The sequence below is a fragment of the Corythoichthys intestinalis genome, chromosome 8 (genome assembly GCF_030265065.1).
Source record: "Corythoichthys intestinalis isolate RoL2023-P3 chromosome 8, ASM3026506v1, whole genome shotgun sequence".
Classification (NCBI taxonomy): Eukaryota; Metazoa; Chordata; class Actinopteri; order Syngnathiformes; family Syngnathidae; genus Corythoichthys; species Corythoichthys intestinalis.
Genome location: NC_080402.1, coordinates 5,085,089 through 5,105,656, shown reverse-complemented (window position 1 = coordinate 5,105,656; position 20,568 = coordinate 5,085,089). Strand labels below are relative to the sequence as shown.

The window sequence follows — 20,568 nt, the reverse complement described above, 5'->3', positions numbered from 1 at the left end:
GGGAGCCTAACAGTGAGTGATGCAGCAAATGTGTGTTTTTTTTAATAACACCGATGACAGTTTTTTTTTTTTTCCATTTGAATTCTGTATAACCTCAATTTTTTTTTCACTCTATTTTTCTGTTTCATTTTTTTCATACTATTTGATATTTTTCGATGTCTTTTTCTATCCTATCTTTAAAAAAAAATTTTTTTTGGACTTTATTTTTATCATATTTCTACTTTTAACATCTTTTCCATCCATTCTTGTTATTTTCATCTTGTAAATGCTGTTATTGGCTGGCAAATTAATTTTGGATGAAAATACATATTAGTCTCACCTCCGTGAAGTTGCCCCCCCCCCCCCCCCCTCATCAGATTCAAATTCATATAAAATGATGTAAATCGTTTGTGGTGTAAAAAAAAAAAAAAAAAAAAAACGTTTTCGCTGCTGTCAATTTTGGTCAACCAGCCCCACATTTTTATCTAAACCGGCTAAAAATGTTGCCGTTCGTTTATGCTACGTTTGTGCTGATTTGTGCTGTAAAGTTTTGTTTGTGCGGCAGCGGTTCTGTCGATATTTTACTTTAAATTTCTCGTGATGACGTCACACAGCCAGGGGCGCCGTATAGGGGTGAAAAGTGAGACTGACTCTAAGGGCCCATGCCATGATGGTGGCCCACAAAGAAAATTAGAACATTAGGTAATCGTTTGCAAATTTAAATATTCATCATTATCATTTTAATAGGAATAAAATGGTTTCGAAGGGTTTCGTTTTTGTTTTGTTTTGTGTTTGTTTATTTGTTTTTGGCAATTAATTTATTAATTTATTTTAATTGAGTCTCTATTACCGTATTGGCCCGAATATAAGACTGTTTTTTGCATTGAAATAAGACTGAAAAAATGGGGGTCGTCTTATATTCACGGTCTAGACATTATACCCCTTCACGACGCTAGATGGCGCCAGATATCATTGAAGCGATGTTCTGTCATGACAGATCTCAGCTACTCTCAAGTTTAACCAGTTTGCAATATTTTATTGCAATGTTTTTCCTTATTCAGATTTGTTTCGAGACTACAGTTACAGTTAGACTTCACTTAGATTAATGCAGTTTAGAGATGTCCCCATCCGATATCTGGATCGGATCGGACGCCGATATGGGCAAAAAAATGCGCATCGGATCGGAACACGGGAAAATTTCCGATCCAGACTTCCGATCCAGTTTTTTTTTTTTTTTAAAGTCCAGTCCGGGTTTTCCAGCGCACCGATTTATATAATCCATTAATGTTTTTGCTTCAGTTTCCCTAAAATCCGGTCCACATTTTACGGCACACCTTCAACACACTACATTTACATTACTGTCTCCCAATTTACCGAGAGACTTTATCGGTAAAAATGTCAACTTTGTGGGATCATTTCACCTTAAAGGACGACAAAGACGAAGAGGCAGAGAGCAACATATACCACAATAAAGTCAAGCGTAGTGGTAAAGCTGTAAGAATTTTTAATACAACCAACCTAATCAAGCATTTAGCGAAATACCACCACAAACAATATGAGGAGTATGTTCAGAAAACCGAAGACAAAAAGAAAGGTCCTACGCAACTAACACTGGCAGAAACTTTTGCTATGCGTGACAAACTGGCACTCGACAGTCTCAAAGCCCAGGGAATAACAAGAGTCATTGCCGAAGAATTCATTCTGGATGACGAGCCATTATCTCACGTGAGTAAAGATGCACCATCCAACACGCGATTCGGCCGCTGAAGATTCGGGAACGATTCACAAATATCCAAATTGGGATTATTGAAATATGTCAAGTAAAGCGGAACTAATACACAATGCAGTCTTCGGGACACAATGAGAAACTGACCGCGTTGCGTCCCGAAAGTAAACATAACTTGTCTTAGACCCAGGTAATGCCAATGCTCAACTCACGGCTTTAGCTCAACTCATGCCGCTGGATAAAAAACACAAGAATACCTGACTGCTGCTGACAGCCGCAACAAACTACATCAACGTCGTTTTACTGGAGATAATAGATATCATATGTATATAGAACTAGATGCAAAACGACAGACTCGACTGCGTTAGCAACATTGAAGTATTGAAAACCAGATGTGTTAGTAAACAGCCGCCATCTTAAAGCAGAAGACTTCCCTAGTAGGCTGTTGTGAACCTTCCAAGCGAACCTAATTAATTTTTTATCCAAAATACTCCTAAATCGGCAAAATCTTGACTTGAATCTATCTTCAAAACACTTTTAAAACTTTCACATGTCGAAAGTAGACAGAAGGGAAATTATGGAATAACGGGAGCAATTTTAACAACTTTAACAGTTGATTCGCAAAATTAAATGAATTGAATGTAGTTTAAAGCTGCTGATACAGAATGGGGACTTGAGTATTTTATTTACTGTTTTAAAATGTTAACTTGATACTGAAATAGTCGTTTATTTAAACCTGAGAGGCTTTTTATACAATTTTTGTAACTAATGCACGAAACATTAAAAGCATCTAATAGCTTGGGGGATTTATGGGATTTTCCACTGAGGTTGTTGGTGTGTTTTGCTTTTTTAAGACAGTTTACAATATTATTTGCACATTTTACTGACTGACTATGCCATTTCTGTTTGTTATTTATAATGTGTTGTGTTTGTCACTGAATAAACAGGTCAGTTTCTTATTACCAACCATTGTGTGTTATTCAAACTCACCTAATTCAGCTGGCTAGTTGTTATCAAGAGTACTAAAACCTTTTTCAACATGAGTCTGACAACTAAGTAAGGAGGCTAAATAACTTTAAACTTTAACACATGCTCAGATAGGTCGGTATCGGTATCAGCCAGTATCCGTATCGGATCGGAAGTGCAAAACAATATCGGTATCGGATCGGAAGTGCAAAAACCTGGATCAGGACATCCCTAATGCAGTTATTGCAATTTTGTTGTTTTATCACAATAGATGGGTTTATTTACATTTCAAAAACCAGAAGCCATTCATTTACGAATGTGATTGCACTTTTGTTTACATATCTAAATGTTCAGATATAAAGATTTGAATGAGGCAAAATAACATGCTTTTTCTCTCAAAAAATATTGTTATAATCATTTGTTTCAGCTGTATTGTGAATATTTTCAGTATAAAAATTAATTTGGTGTTCAAAAAGTCTTTTTTCAAACTTGAGTCTTGAAAAAGAGGGGGTCGTCTTATAATCAGGGCCGTCTTATATTCGGGCCAATACGGTATTTGCCGTAGTTCTAATTGTACATACTATTTTTCTCACACTAATCCTATCTCAATTTTTTTAAACTATTTTTGTTCACCCTCGTACGGAGGCCCGAAAGGGACATAGACAGAAATAAAATCAATTTAAGCCATCTGTTGCGCACCAGATACTATCCGGTAAACATTAGCATCATATAGCATTTAAGCTAGCGGACTTTTGCTACGCAAGTTAGTAGAGGCTTGCAAAATTTTCGATTCTTAGATTATTCGCGATTCGGCCGAGGAAGATTCGAGAACGATTCACAAACATCCAAATTCCGATTATTGAATTATACCAGGTAAAATGGAAATAAAATGCAGTCAGCGCGGTCTTCAGGACGCAATGAGGAACGGACCGAGAGTAAATATCATGTGCAGGTAATGCCACTAGGTAAAAAAAAAAAAACAATAATACCTGACTGCGGCCGTCAGCCGCTACAAACAGCGGCCAGTTGCTAGTTGCTACAAACATACGGCTACAGTAGATATCATATTTATGTAGACTAGATGTGAAATGACAGACTTTCCCGCGCTAGTAAACAGGCGCCATCTTAAAGCAGTAGACTTCTCTAGAAGGCTCTGTTTTAGAGAACCTAATTACTTTTTATCTAAAATACCCCTAAATCGGCAAAATCTTGACTCTATCTTTAAATGATGAAACAGTTTTAAAACTTTCTCATATCAAAAGTAGACATGAGGGAAATTATGGAATAACGGGCGCAATTTTAACAACTTTAACGGTTGATTCACAACATTAAATTAATTTAATGTAGTTTAAAGCTGCTGATACAGAATGGGGAATTGAGTATTTTATTTATTGTTTTTAACCGGTAACTTGGTACTAAAATAGTAGTTTGGTTTATTTAGCCTGAGAGGATTTATGAACAATTTTTGAACAAATATACAAAACATTAAAAAAAAAAATGGGGGCAGGGGGGCATCAGTAATCGATTTATAATCGAATCGGAGTCTCTGAATCGTAATCATAATCAAATCGTTAGGTGCCCAAAGATTCCCACCTCTACAAGTTAGCCAATTGTTGTAAACATTAGCATTATGTAGCATTTAAGACAGCGGACTTTTGCTTTGCAAGTTAGCTAATCGTTGTAAATGTAAGCATTACATAGCATATAAGCTAGCAGACGTTTGTAATGCAAGTTAGCCAATTGTTGTAAACATTAGCATTATATATCATTTAAGCTAGCAGACTTTTGCTATGCAAGTTTGCCAGTTGCAACAATTGGCTAACTTGCATAGTAAAAGTCTGCTAGCTTAAATGCTATATATCGCTAATGTTTACCAGATAAGTTTCTAGTGCATACGGGAAACTATCTGCTGCGCACCAGACTGCTTAAATTTATTGTATTTCTGCGGATGTCCCTTTAGCGGCTCCGTACCCTAGCTATCCTTTTTCCGCTTGTCTCTATTTTTTATTCAACCTATCTCTTCTTCATGACAATATCACATCGGAACTCTTCAATACGTACGCATAGCTCTTATTGTACCGACAGTGAAGGACCACTCTGACATGGGAGATCAGGTTTTTCTCTGAGGAACTAACAACTGCATTTTCCTTTTACATCAAAGGCAACTAACATGACTGCGCATTATTTAAGGATCAAGGCTAATGTATTCACTGAACTTTAAGTGGGCGGTTACAAAGACATCAAAGACAATTTAGTCTCCAGATAAATGAAGGTGCAACTTTTTGTAGACATCAAAGACAATTTTAGCTTCTACAAAGAACCTGTTTTGAATTAACTTTTAAGACAAATAAAAATGATCTTTAAAGCTAATAAATGTACAGAGATGGGTAGAGTAGCCAAAAATTTGACTCAAGTAAGAATTTTCAGTAGAATACTCGATTACTAAAATAATCGATAGCTGCAGTCCTTATCTCAAGCCCTCTAGTTGCTGCACACGTCACTTTGGGCATGCACAGTCGCTGCTACTAAACATTCAAAACAGCAAACATGGCGGAACGTCGGCTTTAACTTAATGTTTACATAATATTTTTTCATTTAAATCTATTTAACTCATTCACTCCCAGCCATTTTCACCGGTGCAACCCCGTTCGCTCCCGGCCATTTTACTGGATTTTGACTGATTTTGCAAAGCCCACAGAAAATTCAGTTCTATTGTTATATAAACATGAAACCCACCAGAAGAAAGATTAGACTCTCTTCTTTCAGCAGGAAAAAAGAATTCATATCTTTTTTCATTCTTTAGAAATCAGCATTAGAAAATAGCTTAGTTTGAGCAATTTTCCGATTTCTGATGAAAAAACAGAGAAATTGAGCTTTTTGTGAAAGCATACACTTCAGACATTGACTTTTAACACAGCTATTTTTTGCTTTGGTTACATCGCAAACATCTGAATAATGTTTTCCTTTTACAAAATAACATAAACAACAGGACAAATAGAGCTTTTGGTAGCAAAGTAACAATTTATTTACACATAACTAACTGAGAGATGACGCTGTTGTGGCTGCGACAGCCAGGGTAAACTTTTCCCCTCATCGCCGCCTGTCTCTGCTCGGCGAGCAGCACGGACTCAGCGGCATCGTCCGCTGCACTGGTGGTCCCGGTTGTTCTGCTCCGTCGTCCGTCGCCTGGCATCCTGACATCCATTCTGTTGTCTTCCGCCGGCGCCCCAGCTGTGCGGCCCGGCCGTTTGTTCCGTTGAATTGGGTTGCGGGTCTTACCAAATGCGCTACTGCCCTCCAGTGGCCAGTTTTATTTCTTTAAAATGGATTTTCAGAGTTTGGATTTGGAGCTAAGTTGAATCAGAACTCAGAGATGTCTCTTTTGAAAAAAAAGCTGTAAAATGAGACACTAAAACAATTAAAAATAAAACGTATTTATCCGTTTTTGGGAGCAAATGAGTTAGTATTCGCATTTTTGTGCCTTTCGGTGCAAAAGAAAAAAATTGCGGGGACGCCATTTGCTTTGGGTAAGTTGTCAAGGGCTGTCATCGTTGGCTGTCACCTTTGTAAAACTGCACTGCACTGCCCTCTAGGGCCTGGCATGAATACTACGTTCACGCGAAATTGCAACGTCGTTCGAATGGAGACAGAACCATGTAAATGCAACATGAAATGTGTCTTATTCTCGGAGCGTCACCATGTAAACGGCCCCTCAGTCTCGTCAGACAAAAACTGTGTACAGTGGTATGAAAAAGTATCGAAAGCTTTTGGAATTTCTCACATTTCTGCATAAAATTACCATCAAATGAGATCTGATCTTTGTCAAAATCACACAGATGAAAAAACAGTGTCTGCTTTAACTAAAACCACACAAACATTTCGAGGTTTTGATTTTTCAATGTGGATAATATGCAAAAAATGACAGAAGGGGGGAAAATAAGTAAGTGAACCACCACATTTAATATTTTGTGGTCCCCATTTTGGCAGCAATAACTTCAGCCAGACACTTCATGTAGCTGCAGTTCAGTCTGGCACATCAGGACTAATCTTGGGCTGTTGTTCTCTACGAAACTGCTGTAGTTCAGTCAGATTCCTGGGATGTCTGGCATGAATCGTTGTCTTTAGGTCATGCCACAGTATCTCAATGGGGTTCAGGTCTGGACGTTGACTTGGCCACTCCAAAACGTGTATTTTGTTCTTTTGAAACCATTCTGAAGTTGATTTACTTCTGTGTTCTGGATCATTGTCTTGTTGCAGCATCCATCCAAATTTTAGATTCAACTGTCTGACAGATGGCCTCAGTTTTTCCTGCAAAACATCCTGATAAACTTTTGAATTCATTCTTCCATTAATGATTGCAAGTTGCCCAGGCCCCAGAGGCAGCAAAACAGCCCCAAATCATGATGCTCCGTCCACCATGCTTCACGGTGGGGATGAGGTGTTGATGTTGGTGAGCTGTTCCATTTTTCCCCCACACATGACGTTGTGTATTACTCCCAAACAATTCAACTTTAGTTTCATCAGTCCACAAAATACTTTGCCAGAATGTCTGTGGAATGTCCAAGAGCCTTTTTGCCATGTTTTACAATTTTTAATTTTTTTTAATTATTTTTTTTTTTGGCAGCAGTGGTTTGCTCCGTTTAGTCCTCCCATGAACACCATTCTTGGCCATATTTTTACATATAGTTGATGTGTGCACAAAGATATTGGACTGTGCCAGCGATTTCTGTAAGTCTTCAGCGGACACTCTAAGGTTCTTTTTTTACCTCTCTAAGTATTCTGCGCTGAACTTTTGGCGTCATCGATGTGGACGGCCACTCCTTGGGAGAGAAGCAACAGTGCCAAACTCTCTCAATTTGTAGACTTTTCTGACTGTCGAATGATGAACATCCAGACTTTTAGAGATGGTTTTGTATCCTTTCCCAGCTTTACACAAATCAATAATCCTTGATCGCAGGTCTTCAGACAGTTCTTTTGACCGAGCCATGCTGCACATCGGACAATGCTTCTCATCAAGACAATTCTTACCAGGTGTCTGTTTTATAGTGGGCAGGGCAGTTGTAAACCACTCATCAGTGATTGGCCACACACCTGACTTAAAATGTTTGGTAAAAATTGGTTTCAATTAGCGCTGCAACGATTATTCGATTAACTCGAGTATTCGATTAGAAAAAAAAAAATTCAAATTAAATGTTATTGCTTCGAGTATTCGTTTAATTAAAGTGGCTTTGTAATGGTTTATTTTGAAAATGTTGGCATTTAGTTTTATTAATTAGGGTGGATACACTGCCCTCTAGTCTGCCTCATTTCACATGGCTGAATCCAACTGCTCCCTGTTAAGAGCAACATAAGCTAAGTTTTTGTTTGAGCTCATGTTTTTTAATGCATTCGTAATTTCGTTTATAGATATATTTAGCCGTTTTTTGTGGGAATATGTGTTTGAACTTTTTGTTTAGAGCATTGTAAAAATAAAAGAAAAAAAGCATTTTATAGCATTTAAGCTAGCGGACTTTTGCTATGTAAGTTAGCCAATTGTTCTTTTGTTGTACATAGATCGTTGTTATTTTTTTTTTTTTTTTTTAAATACCGTTTGAGGCTCAGCTTCGGTATTTTAATTTTTCATATTCCTTATCCGATTACTCGATTATTTGAACTAACTAGTTCATCGATTAATCGACTACTAAAATAATCGATAGCTGCAGCCCTAGTTTGAATGCTCTTTAAGTCTCCTTAGGCAGTGGGTTCACTTATTTTTCCCCAATTTGTCATTGTTTGCATACTATCCTCATTAAAATATGAAAACCTTTAAATGTTTGGGTGATTTTAGTTAAAGCAGATCCTGTTTTTATATCTGTGTGATTTTGACAAAGATCTGATCACATTTGATGGTGGTGTCATGCAGAAATGTGAGAACTTCCAAAAGGCTCAGATACTTTTTCTCACGACTGTATTTCAATACCAAGCATTTTTGTCCCTTGCAATGCGAATTTTCCAAGCCAGACCCAGAGTCGATTTTTCATTGTCCCGTTCCAATCCCCCCCACCCCGGCTAGTCGAGATGGATTATCGTCGAGGCCATCTCTAATTTGACTCCATCGTCTTTTCATCGTTGCGTGCTACCTCACTTGTCTTGCCTGACACGAGGCAGAAGCGCAATTGAGCGCGTTCACTATGGTCGGTGTTGACCGCGTGCCGCCCGGGAATCATTTTTCTTGATTCCGCAGCGTCCGACTCGGCGTCAATATCATGGATTTTCTATCAGCCGCTTAATCGAATAGGAAGGGGGGGGGTCGTCCTGGTTTGAAATGTGAGTTATCAATTTGGTGGCCGTCAGAGCGCATCGCCCGACGGGGTTGTTAGGCGGCCATTTTCAGCGTAATGCGGGGGAAGGCCCCATTTGCTTCTCTGCGGGGAATTAAGCGCCGTGATTAATGTTTTAAACCTCCTTGGAAAAGGTGTTAGATCATTCGGATGTTACATAGATTAAGATTATTTTAAAATATTTTGAACTCAATAACTACCGAAAATGTATTCAGGTATTTTTTTTGTATAGGTTGCTATTTGGATGTAGCAGAGTGGACAATAACAGAGGGGATATTTTAATTTATTCTGACTACATCTTTTAAAGTTTTAATAATGAAATAATTTTTAAAAATACTTTTTTTTTTTTAACTGTCCTGTTCAATGTGTTCATATTTAATGTGTTTGATTTATTAGGAGAAAGCAGTGAACAGAAAGGGGTTATTGAGGGACAGAGAAAAAGAGAGATGGAGAGGGAGACAGAAGCACAGACAACAAGAAATACAGTGGTGCAAATAAGTATTTAGTCAACCACCAGTTGTGCAAGTTCTCCTACTTGAAAAGATTAGAGAAGCCTGTAATTGTCAACATGGGTAAACCTCAACCATGAGAGACAGAATGTGGGGAAAAAAATCACATTGTTTGATTTTAAAAGAATTTATTTCCAAATTAGAGTGGAAAATAAGTATTTGGTCACCTAGACCTGTCAAAGAGGACTAACTTCTTCTAACGAGGTCTAGCGAGGCTCCACTCGTAACCTGTATTTATGGCACCTGTTTTAACTCATTATTGGTATAAAAGACACCTGTCCACAACCACAGTCAGTCACACCCCAAACTCCACTATGGCCAAGACCAAAGAGCTGTCGAAAGACACCAGAGACAAAATTGTAGACCTGCACCAGGCTGGGAAGACTGAATCTGCAAATGGTAAAACGCTTGGTGTAAAGAAATCAACTGTGGGAGCAATTATTAGAAAATGGAAGACATACAGGACCACTGATAATTTTACCTCGATCTGGGGCTCCATGCAAGATCTCACCCCGTGGCGTGAAAATGATAACAACAACGGTGAGCAAAAATCCCAGAACCACACGGGGGGACCTAGTCAATGACCTACGAAGAGCTGGGACCACAGTAACAAAAGCTACGATCAGTAACACAATGCACCGCCAGGAACTCAAATCCTGCACTGCCAGACGTGTCCCCCTGCTGAAGCCAGTACACGTCCAGGCCCGTCTGCGGTTCACTAGAGAGCATTTGGCTGATCCAGAAGAGGACTGGGAGAATGTGTTATGGTCAGATGAAACCAAAATAGAACTTTTTGGTAGAAACACAGGTTCTCGTGTTTGGAGGAGAAAGAATACTGAATTGCATCCGAAGAACACCATACCCACTGTGAATTATGGGGGTGGAAACATCATGCTTTGGGGCTGTTTTTCTGCAAAGGGACCAGGACGACTGATCTGTGTAAAGGAAAGAATGAATGGGGCCATGTATCGAGAAATTATGAGTGAAAATCTCCTTCCATCAGCAAGGGCATTGGAGATGAGACGTGGCTGGGTCTTTCAGCATGACAATGATCCCAAACACACAGCCAGGGCAACAAAGGAGTGGCTTCGTAAGAAGCATTTCAAAGTCCTGGAATGGCCTAGCCAGTCTCCAGATCTTAACCCCATAGAAAATCTGTGGAGGGAGTTGAAAGTCTGTGTTGCCCAAAGACGGCCCCAAAACATCACTGATCAAGAGGGGATCTGCATGGAGGAATGGGCCAAAATACCAGCAACAGTGTGTGAAAAGCTTATGAAGAGTTACAGAAAATGTTTGTCCTCCGTTATTGCCAACAAAGGGTACATAACAAAGTATTGAGATGAACTTTTGGTATTGACCAAATACTTATTTTCCACCATGATTTGCAAATAAATTCTTTAAAAATCAAACAATGTGATTTTCTGGGTTTTTTTCCACATCCTGTCTCTCATGGTTGAGGTTTACCCATGTTGACAATTACAGGCCTCGCTAATATTTTCAAGTGGGAGAACTTGCACAATTAGTGGTTGACTAAATACTTATTTGCCCCACTGTAGGTTACTGGAACTATGTGCTATGGTCTGATGAGACGGGCGGTCTTTCTTGCGTACGGTCTTCAGAAGAGGCTTTCTCCTGGGGTGACAGCCATGCACACCAATTTGATGTAGATTGTTGCGTATTGTCTGAGCACTAACTGACCCCCCCACCTCTTCAATCTCTGCAGCAATGCTGACAGCACTCCTGTAACGAGTCGCATGACATTTTGAAGGGAAAATGACATGCAGTACTCAATTTGGACATTTAGGAATGTACGTTTTTTTCAAAAGGGTGTACTCACTTTTGTTGCCAGGGGCTAAGATATTAATGGCTATATTTTGAGTTATTTCGAGGGGAAAATAAATGAACTCTATTAAATAAGCTGCACACAGACTACTTTTCATGGTGTCAAAGTGTCATTTTGTCAGTGTTGTCCCATGAAAAGATGTACCGTAATTTTCGCACTATAAGGCGCACCTGACTATAAGCCACCACCCACCAAATGTGACACAAAAACGGCATTTGTTCATAGATAAGCCGCACCGGACTATAAGCCGCATCTGTCCTCACTGTATTATAGGATGTTTACACCAAGATAAGACCAAATGAAACACGATGAAGCTTTGAACCAATTGGTTGCAAAGCTTCAAGAAGCTTCGTTTGGCCATCACTGCTTCCTTGGGGGAGACGGTCAACCTCTTCTGCCATCTGCTGTCAACACTGTGGTCGCCAAACATGCCTCCTAGCATGCATTGCAGCGATACAAATGTAAATAACAATCAAAATTCATGTTCAATGCTAATTATTTCTTCAGTTACTGTTCCAGTTGTTTCATTAATTGCTAGTTATGGTATTTGGTAACACTTTATTTGACAGTGGTGCCGTAAGACTGTCATTAAACAATCAATTATGACATGACACTGTCATGAGCATTAATGAATGCTTATAGCAGATGTCATTTAGTGTCATCTGGCAAATTATCTCACTTTTGAATGGATGAAAAAGATCCGAGCTGGACATAAATGGAGTTAGTAACAAAGTGTCATAATCATAATTCATGTTATAATTATGACCGTCTTATGACAGTCTTATGACGCCACTGTCAAATATATGTTACCAAATACCAAAACAAACAATTAATGAAACTACTGGAACAGTAACTGAATAAATAATTAGCATAGAACTTAATTTTGATTGTTATTTACATCTGTAGCACTGCAATGCTTGCTAGGAGGGATGTGCTGCCTAATAATCCAAATAAATCAGAATATAAGCAGCAATGGACTATAAGCCGCATGATTCAAAATGAAGGAAAAAAGTAGCGGCTTATAGTCAGAAAATTACGGTACTTAAATATCTGCAGAAATGCAAGGGGTGTACTCACTTTTGTTATACACTGTATGTGAGGTGTAGAACCCAGTATTTGTGTGAATCGCTTGTGAGTGTGGTTGTTTTGGCATCCTATTCTATTCTGCCTGATCGCTAATCTTGACACCGAGTTTCTCTCTCTGCCGAATTGCACCTAGTCATGCATGAAACCCATAGTCCTGCAGATGATTGGAAATGCCGCGCGGGGGCGAGCCGAGCTAGCGCAGCCCATCCTTCCTCCTGCAGCTATTGGGTCACTTCTTGTTGATTTGGGAGTTTAGGGGGGTTCTTTTCCTGTTGATTTGCAGGGCAAACTGATGGACATTATAGGTAAATGACCTTAAATGGCCCAAAATTACCTCATTGCCTGGCATTGCCTGCAACTGACGGCCATTGACGTTCAATCCGTTTGAAGTGGGAGGGATGGCAGCGAATGATTCGCTGCCACCCTCCCACTTCAAACGGATTGGACATCTACTAGTGATAAACTCATTCCAATTCACAGCAGAAGCTTGTTTTTCTGTTTTTTCGTTGTTTGTAGAATATCCTAAAATGATTTCCTGACCAATATATCGATAATCGTTGTATCGCGATATCGTCAGATCATCGTTATCGTGAGCTTTGTACCGCAAATCGTATCGTAACGTGAGGTACCAAGAGGTTCCCACTACTACCTATCACCGTCAATGGCAGGCACTGAGTTAAAACAACCTAATTATCATAGTCACGATGTCATGGCGTGTCCTTTTCAGGTCATCTGATGGTGGGTGCGCAACCGGAACAGTGGTGGTGAGCCGACTGAAGATGGGGGAGATGGAGGAAGCGGAGCATATCACCGCCGATGTACCGTCCCAGAAGGTAAAAGGAAAAAAGATGACCTAATCGCCATGCGTGTACCCCTGGGGTGCGCAATTGCTCTTCAGGGGAGGTGTAAGATTAAAAGCATAATGAGTGTCTGCTATCATTTTTCCACAAATGTAAGATAAGGTCAGGGAATTCTCAACTGTTGTGCGTGCTGCGCACCCTGGGGGGTGCTTGAGCGCTCTCTAGGGGTGCGTGAGATTAGTGGTGTAATGACAGTAAGGCTGAAGCGATTAATCAAAAAACTCTTAAGAATTCTATTATGAAAAATGTTGGAGAAAAGTCTTTGCCTTCAAGGTGTGGGATTTTTCTCGTGGAGTTGAAGCTGTTCTACAGTGATTTCCAAATTTGGAGACGAGGTTCACTTGTCTGCCATTGACAGGATTAGACGTCCAATGCATTTGGAGTCTGCTATAGCTCCACTCACTTTAAAGGTGCTATATCGGGTTAATCACTTATTTACTTGTGACTACCCCCTTTGGCCTGAAGTGTAACTGCAGTCTGTGTTAAGATCATGCATGGCTACTGTTAGCAGCGAGGCATAAGTGGATTAGAAAAGTGTTTTTGCCAAGCGAAGACTAGGCGGAGGCTGGGTGAAACGGCACTACTGCCGCAAAAAGTATTTTGAGTTAACAGTAAATATTCAGTGTAGTACCTTTAAATTTTGGCATTAGCAGTTTAAATGTATGTATATATACAGTTTACGTATATACTGTATGTATATATATATATATTAGCTGTCAAAATTATCGCGTTAACGGGCGGTAATTAATTTTTTTGATTAATCACTAGAGATGTCCCGATCGATCGGGTCCGATCGGAATCGGCAAAAAAATATCGGCCATGCCTTTTTTTAATATATATATTTTTTAATTAAATCGTTTTCTAATTGTATTTAACGTTACAGACATAATATGTTACACTCATCCATAGTAATTGATCTTTTTTCTTAACACCCTATTTTATTTCCCAACGCAGAGAAGATATGTCAATTGGTAGCACTAAGCACAGTCATGGTTGCACTTCCCATCATGCATTTGGGCATGGCTACAGTATCATTTACTCAACAAATACACTAGATGGCAATATTTAGTCAAAATATACAAAGTCACAAGTCTTTCTATCCATGGATCCCTCTCACAGAAAGAATGTTAATAATGTAAATGCCATCTTGAGGATTTCTTGTCATAATAAACAAATACAGTACTTAAGTACTGTATGTTAAATGTATATATTCATCCGAGTTTTATTCATTTTCTTAATGCATTGCCAAAATGTATATGATCGGGAAAAATTATCGGGAATGATTGGAATTGAATCGGGAGCAAAAAAAAAAAAAGCAATCGGATCGGGAAATATCGGGATCGGCAGATACTCAAACTAAAATGATCGGGATCGGATCGGGAGCAAAAAAACATGATCGGAACAACCCTAGTTTCAATCTTTGTGCCTTTTTGAACAAAAGAAAAATGACATTGCTTCAAGTGGGCGGGCATTTTTTTTTCCGGGCTGAGGGAGCTTGGTGGGGTCAAAGTGCATCATTCTCTGTCGCCCAGTAAATCTGCACTGCCCCCTAGGGCCTGGCATGAGTACTACATCGTTTTCATGCGGAATCGCGACATTGTTCAAATGGAGACGCAAATGTAAATGCAAATTTGACATTTTTCGTATTCTCGGAGAGTCACCAAGTAAACGGCCCCTAAGAACACTCCCAGACACATCAAGTACAACTTTGTAAAAACTCGGCAAAATCCGCCCAGCCGTATCAGAGTCCATAGGGAACGAATATAAAGATGCAATGGATACAATGTTAATAAAAACTAAATTAAGTTCTATTGTTTGTAAATCATTTATACATAATATGTAAATGTTTAAAAAACAGAAATAGACACTAAGCCTGAACGATATATCGTTTAAACATCGCCATCGCGATGTGCGTGTGCGCAATAGTCCCATCGCAAGCACGTGCGATAGTTTTTCTTTTTTTTGATCCACATACGCCTCACTTTCTGGTCTGCGCACAGCCTCCTACCCTCCCTCTCCCAGCCTTTTGATCCTCTCAGTCACTGCGGCACAACAATGGCTTTGATCTGGCCAAAGAAGCAGACTTCACACGGACATCTGTCAATCATCGTTTAACTTGTTAAACAGTTGCAAGGAAGCAGCGCTGGAATGAATGTGTGTACCCTGGGGACGTTGGAGACATTTAAATGCCAGAAGTGATCATGAGGAGTTTGAAATTTCTACATGTCACTTCAACGGTCACAGCTAAAGTAGATAAACAGAAGCATTTAATAAAGCCAAGCATTTATCTGCTACAGTACTTTATTCTTGTTCAAAAATGATTTGGTTGGACAGTTATGTTTAAAACTTATCATAATTATGAAATTTGAAGTGCTTAAAAACCATTTATTTATATACATTTTTTAAATCACTTTGAGGGGGGAGAAAAAAAAACATGTCTTATACACGGTGACCCAAAAAAAAGTTTACACTGCCATAATACAACTTAAATGCCATGTTTATTCAGCTTAGAATTAGAATTGAATCACAAATTATACATTATTGTAAAGAACATTTACAGTACACTCTACTTTTCAATGTGTCCTCCCTTAAGTGTCACAACAGCCTCCAGGCGCCTGCGGAACGCTTCTTTATGTAGGATGCTGTCATCTTTTTCCAAGATCTAACAATGGACCTCTCCAAGGCTGCCACAGAAGTTTGTGGCTTCTTACAGGCACTGTCCTCCACAGTTGCCCATATGCTATAATCCAGGGGATTGAGATCTGGACTCTGGGTGGCCACATATCACCTTGTCAATCAACTTTTTGGTCCGCACAGATCGGCACTTCCAGACCCAGGTTTTCGTGAGGCTGTTCCAATATCTTTCAGCTTCTTTTTAACTTTGTAGACTGCACATCTGGATATTCTCAGATTTGCTGCAATCTCAGTAGGTGTCAGACCGGCACGCAGCAATTTAGGTACAGCTAAAGTTTTCTTCATTTTCAGCAGAAGCACAGGAATTGTAGAGACGAGAGATTACCAGCTGCATTGAGTGACCTTAATGAATCACTTAAGCATGAAAACCTATTTAGATATGTTTCAATGGCTTTTAAACAAGCAGTCAACTGAGTGTAAACTTTTTTTTGGGTCAACCTGTATGTATCTCTTTCCAATGCTAAATCTGAATAAATACATTGGGCACAAAAAACACACACAAAAAAAATTTTTTTAAATGGGGGGGTGGGCTACTTTGCGGTTTTTCACTTATCGCGGCGGGTTCTGGTCCCCATTAACCGCGAAAAACAAGGGATGACTGTACACTGTGGTGATCTAAAGTCTTTCCAAACAGCTATTTAAGTCATCTTGTGAAAATATCTTGAAAAAAAATATATATAATTTTTTTTAATATCGCAATATAATATCGCAATATATCGCAAACCCCAAAAAAATCGCAGCAATAGTTTTTCCCAATATCGTTCAGGCCTAATAAACACTAGTTACGTCTCTCCATCAATCCTCATTTTTCAGTGCCGTTGAGTTAAAAGACTGCCCTGTAAGGTTTAAAAATGTAATTAAAATTAAAAATGGAATTAATTTTTATTGATTTGGCAAAAGCACGCAATTTCACCAAATATCCCGACAACCGCGCACGACCCACAGCGCATAAAAATTTCCAGAAGGCTGCTCGGGGAAATGGTAGTCCGTAATACGGCTCAAATCCACCATGAGATTAAAGGACCTCCAATGTAGCCTAATGGGGATTTGCGGCGTGTGTGTGTGCACTAATCTCCTCCAAAGCACTCACCTCGCCTCTAAAGCCACCATCACGGGAGTAACGGAACCTTTTTCCTCTTATTCCCGATGGGATGCCGACACACCAGGAATGACATCGTACGTACTTTTCCTGATCGTCCGCACGTGCTCAGTCAAGCTTTTTTTTTCCTCCTCAATGTCTTTTTCAATCAGTAAAAGAGAGTATTAGGTCCAAAGAAATAACATTTTAAAAATAGGATTACGAAAGCCATGTCATACTGATGGTACGAGACAAAGATAGTTATAAGTATGGATGCGGTGGGGCTAATTTAGCGAATTAGCTGCCACGTACTATCCGTATATTATCTTACTTACTTATTATCATCAAGAGACTGATTAATACTAGTACTTAGTTAGAATCAATGTAAGGATTTATACTAATACTTCATATTAGCTCCCAGCTAAAGTAAGATATTATACGTAAAGTACGTAGCAGCTAATTTAGCTACATTAGCAGTACAGGGTTATGAACAAGTTCCGTTTCAACACTGGCGACGTAACACAAATTCCCACATAAGTTGGAATTAACCCTCTAAGTACCCCAAAACAAAGTCCAAAAGTATTGTAATGGTATTACTGGCACTAGTATGTCATGGTACTTTGTTTAATGATGGAGGATACACTGCCCTCTGGTGGCAGGGTTGGGTCTGCGCTCTGGTTTGGCACACATTAGGCTGTTAGTTGTTTCAGCTAATATATGTTTGTGTATGCATTTGTAATTAAGTTAACAGCTACATTTTGTGGAGTTACGTGTGAGCGATTTGCTATGAGAATTGTAAATACAGTGCCCTCCATAATTATTGGCACCCCTGGTTAAGATGTGTTTTTTAGCTTCTAATAATTTTTGTTTTATTCAAATAATATGGGACCTTAATGGAAAAAAAGAGAAAAATCCAAACTTCAATACTAAGGCATTTATTCAGTGGGGAAAAAATCCCACATAAAGAAATATTTATTTGACATCAAATAATGTGTGTCACAATTATTAGCACCCCTAGTGTTAATACTTTGTACAACCCCCTTTTGCCAACAAGACAAGGTCTGGGGACTGAGATGGCCATGGGAGGAGCTTGATTTTGTGTCTGTTGAACCATTTCTGTGTAGATTTGGCCATATGTTTAGGGTCATTGTCTTTCTGAAAGACCCAGTGACGACCCATCTTCAGCTTTCGGGCAGAGGGCAACAGATTTTGATTTAATGTCCTGGTATTTCAAAGCATTCATGATGCCATGCACCCTAACAAGGTTCCCAGGGCCTTTGGAAGCGAAACAGCCCCACAGCATCACTGACCCACCCCCATACTTCACAGTGGGTATGAGGTGCTTTTCAGCATGCGCATCTTTCGTGGCACGCCAGAGCCACTTAGAGTGTTTGTTGCCAAAAAGCTCAATCTTGGTCTCATCTGACCAAAGCACGCGGTCCCAGTTGAAGCCTGGGACCGTGGGAACCTTGTTAGCTTTTGGAACTTTTGGTATTGACCAAATACTTATTTTCCACCATGATTTGATTTGATTTGATTTAAAAATCAAACAATGTGATTTTCTGTTTTTTTTTTTCCCCACATCCTGTCTCTCATGGTTGAGGTTTACCCATGTTGACGATTACAGGCCTCTCTAATATTTTCAAGTGGGAGAACTTGCACAATGGCGTACCGCAAGCAACACGTCACTTCCGCTCATTAATATTCATGACATTAGCTACTGTTGCTAAGTAGTGACAAGCCACTGTTTGTCCCTAATAGGAAATGAATGGAAATCGTGTACGAAGGAGATGTTTACAGAGCTAAAGCTACCAATTCTCTCCGAAAATGATGTGCCTGGTACCAAATTGACTGGCAAAGATGTGGAAGAACATAAAAATGTTCAGTTAAAGAGATGGCTTTAGTGTCGAAGGCTGAAAAAGACGAAAAAAACGAGCCGACCTAAGCATAGCTTTAGCTTTTTTATCGACGCGACTGATAATGACATTCTCCTGTTTCAACAAGCTATCCTTTACCATCAGCCCTGTCTTTCTTATACATCCACTGGTTGTCCTACATCTCTTACCGTTCTTGGGGGTAATTTAGTTAGCTTTGTGTAGCGATCGCAAATGCTACTCAGTGACAGCCAACGAACACTTTAAATTTTTTCATTGATAACACATCTTAATCCTCTAATTTATTTACACTTCCCCCTTGCTAAAGTTTTTTTTTCTATACGTATATATAACAGAAACGGTAACAGTGGCAGTCAGATACCTTTGTAAATTTTTTCAGGTCATTCATTGTCAGACAGAAGCAGTACGGCACAACGTTACGCTAAAAAAATAAGTTAAAAATATAAAAATGGCTTACCTCTTTGTCCTCTGAAAGATCATGCCAACCCAACATAATGTTTACTGCATATAAAACATGAATGGATTCGCTGAGCTGGCGTTAAAGTCCGCGCAAGTTGATTCGGTCTTCACATTTTTTCCTCCCGAGTTTTTGGTTTCCGGAAACGTATGAGGAAAACATCCTTCATGTGTCGTAATATCTAGTCGTTTCTACAAGTTCCAAAAAAGCAATGCGTGATCGGCATGTTCGTTTTTGAAAGATTACCGGAGAAAAGTAGCCCTAATTATGTTGGGTCTATGCGAGGGCGGGTCTATAACGTCCCACTTAGGCTTTACTTCTGCTTTACGATGCGACGTCACGGTCTAAAAATAGCCTGCGTGCGGTACGCCATTAGTGGTTTACGAAATACTTATTTGCCCCACTGTATTACAACTTTATTCTCGTACTGATAATACGACTTTATTTATTTTTTTCGCGCTAATGCTACGACTTTGATATCGTACTACTGTAATACTACAACTTTAATCTCGTAGAGTCGTAGTCCTATTCTTTTTTTCTTTCTTTGTTAGCCCTAATACTCTGTCGTCGCGAAAGGCTACGTAAAGTAGCAGCTTCATTAGCCGTACTGCACCCATACATATTACAACTTTATTCTCGTACTAATATTATGACTTTTTTTTTTTTTTGTACTAATGCTACGACTTTATTATCGCACTACTGTAATACTACAACTTTAATCTCGTAGTTCTGTTTTTTTTCCTTTCTTTTTTGGCCCAAATACTCTGTCGTAAATCAGGGTCCATTTAAGGGAAGACTGCGGTTTTCTTACGCCGCACCGTGTGGCTCCTGAGGTTTTTTTCTAGTGTGTGTGTGTCTGTGTGTGTGTGTGTGTACAAATGCATCACTGTCTTATATAATTGGCCGAGGGCTTCTCGCATGGCTGAGTGACTTTGGGTTGTGCCCACTCGTGTGGCTGGTGAAGGGAGGTTCCCTGCCAGGCTCCGCAGTGTCACTGACAATCTGCCCATGTCGCCATGATGAATCTGTCGCCCCGTGTGTGTGTGACATTGCTGCACACATCTTGTGTGTGTCGTTGCAGAAGATAAAGGGAGGGAGATGATAAAAACAGAGTTTGTGAGTACGGGTTTGTTGCAGTGCTGCGTTGGTACTTGT

The 20,568-nt window shown here is 39.4% G+C and overlaps 1 protein-coding gene across 10 annotated transcripts in view; it reads left to right on the top strand.

Moving 5' to 3' along the window:
* inpp4b (inositol polyphosphate-4-phosphatase type II B) overlaps positions 1-20,568 on the top strand; it is a 501,746-nt gene that overhangs the window by 339,294 nt on the left and 141,884 nt on the right. For all 10 annotated transcript variants that reach the window (XM_057844280.1, XM_057844279.1, XM_057844282.1 and 7 more), the window contains one exon: positions 13,157-13,262. In XM_057844280.1, coding sequence (XP_057700263.1) covers positions 13,157-13,262 — 106 coding nt within the window. The remainder of the gene's footprint in view (positions 1-13,156; positions 13,263-20,568) is intronic.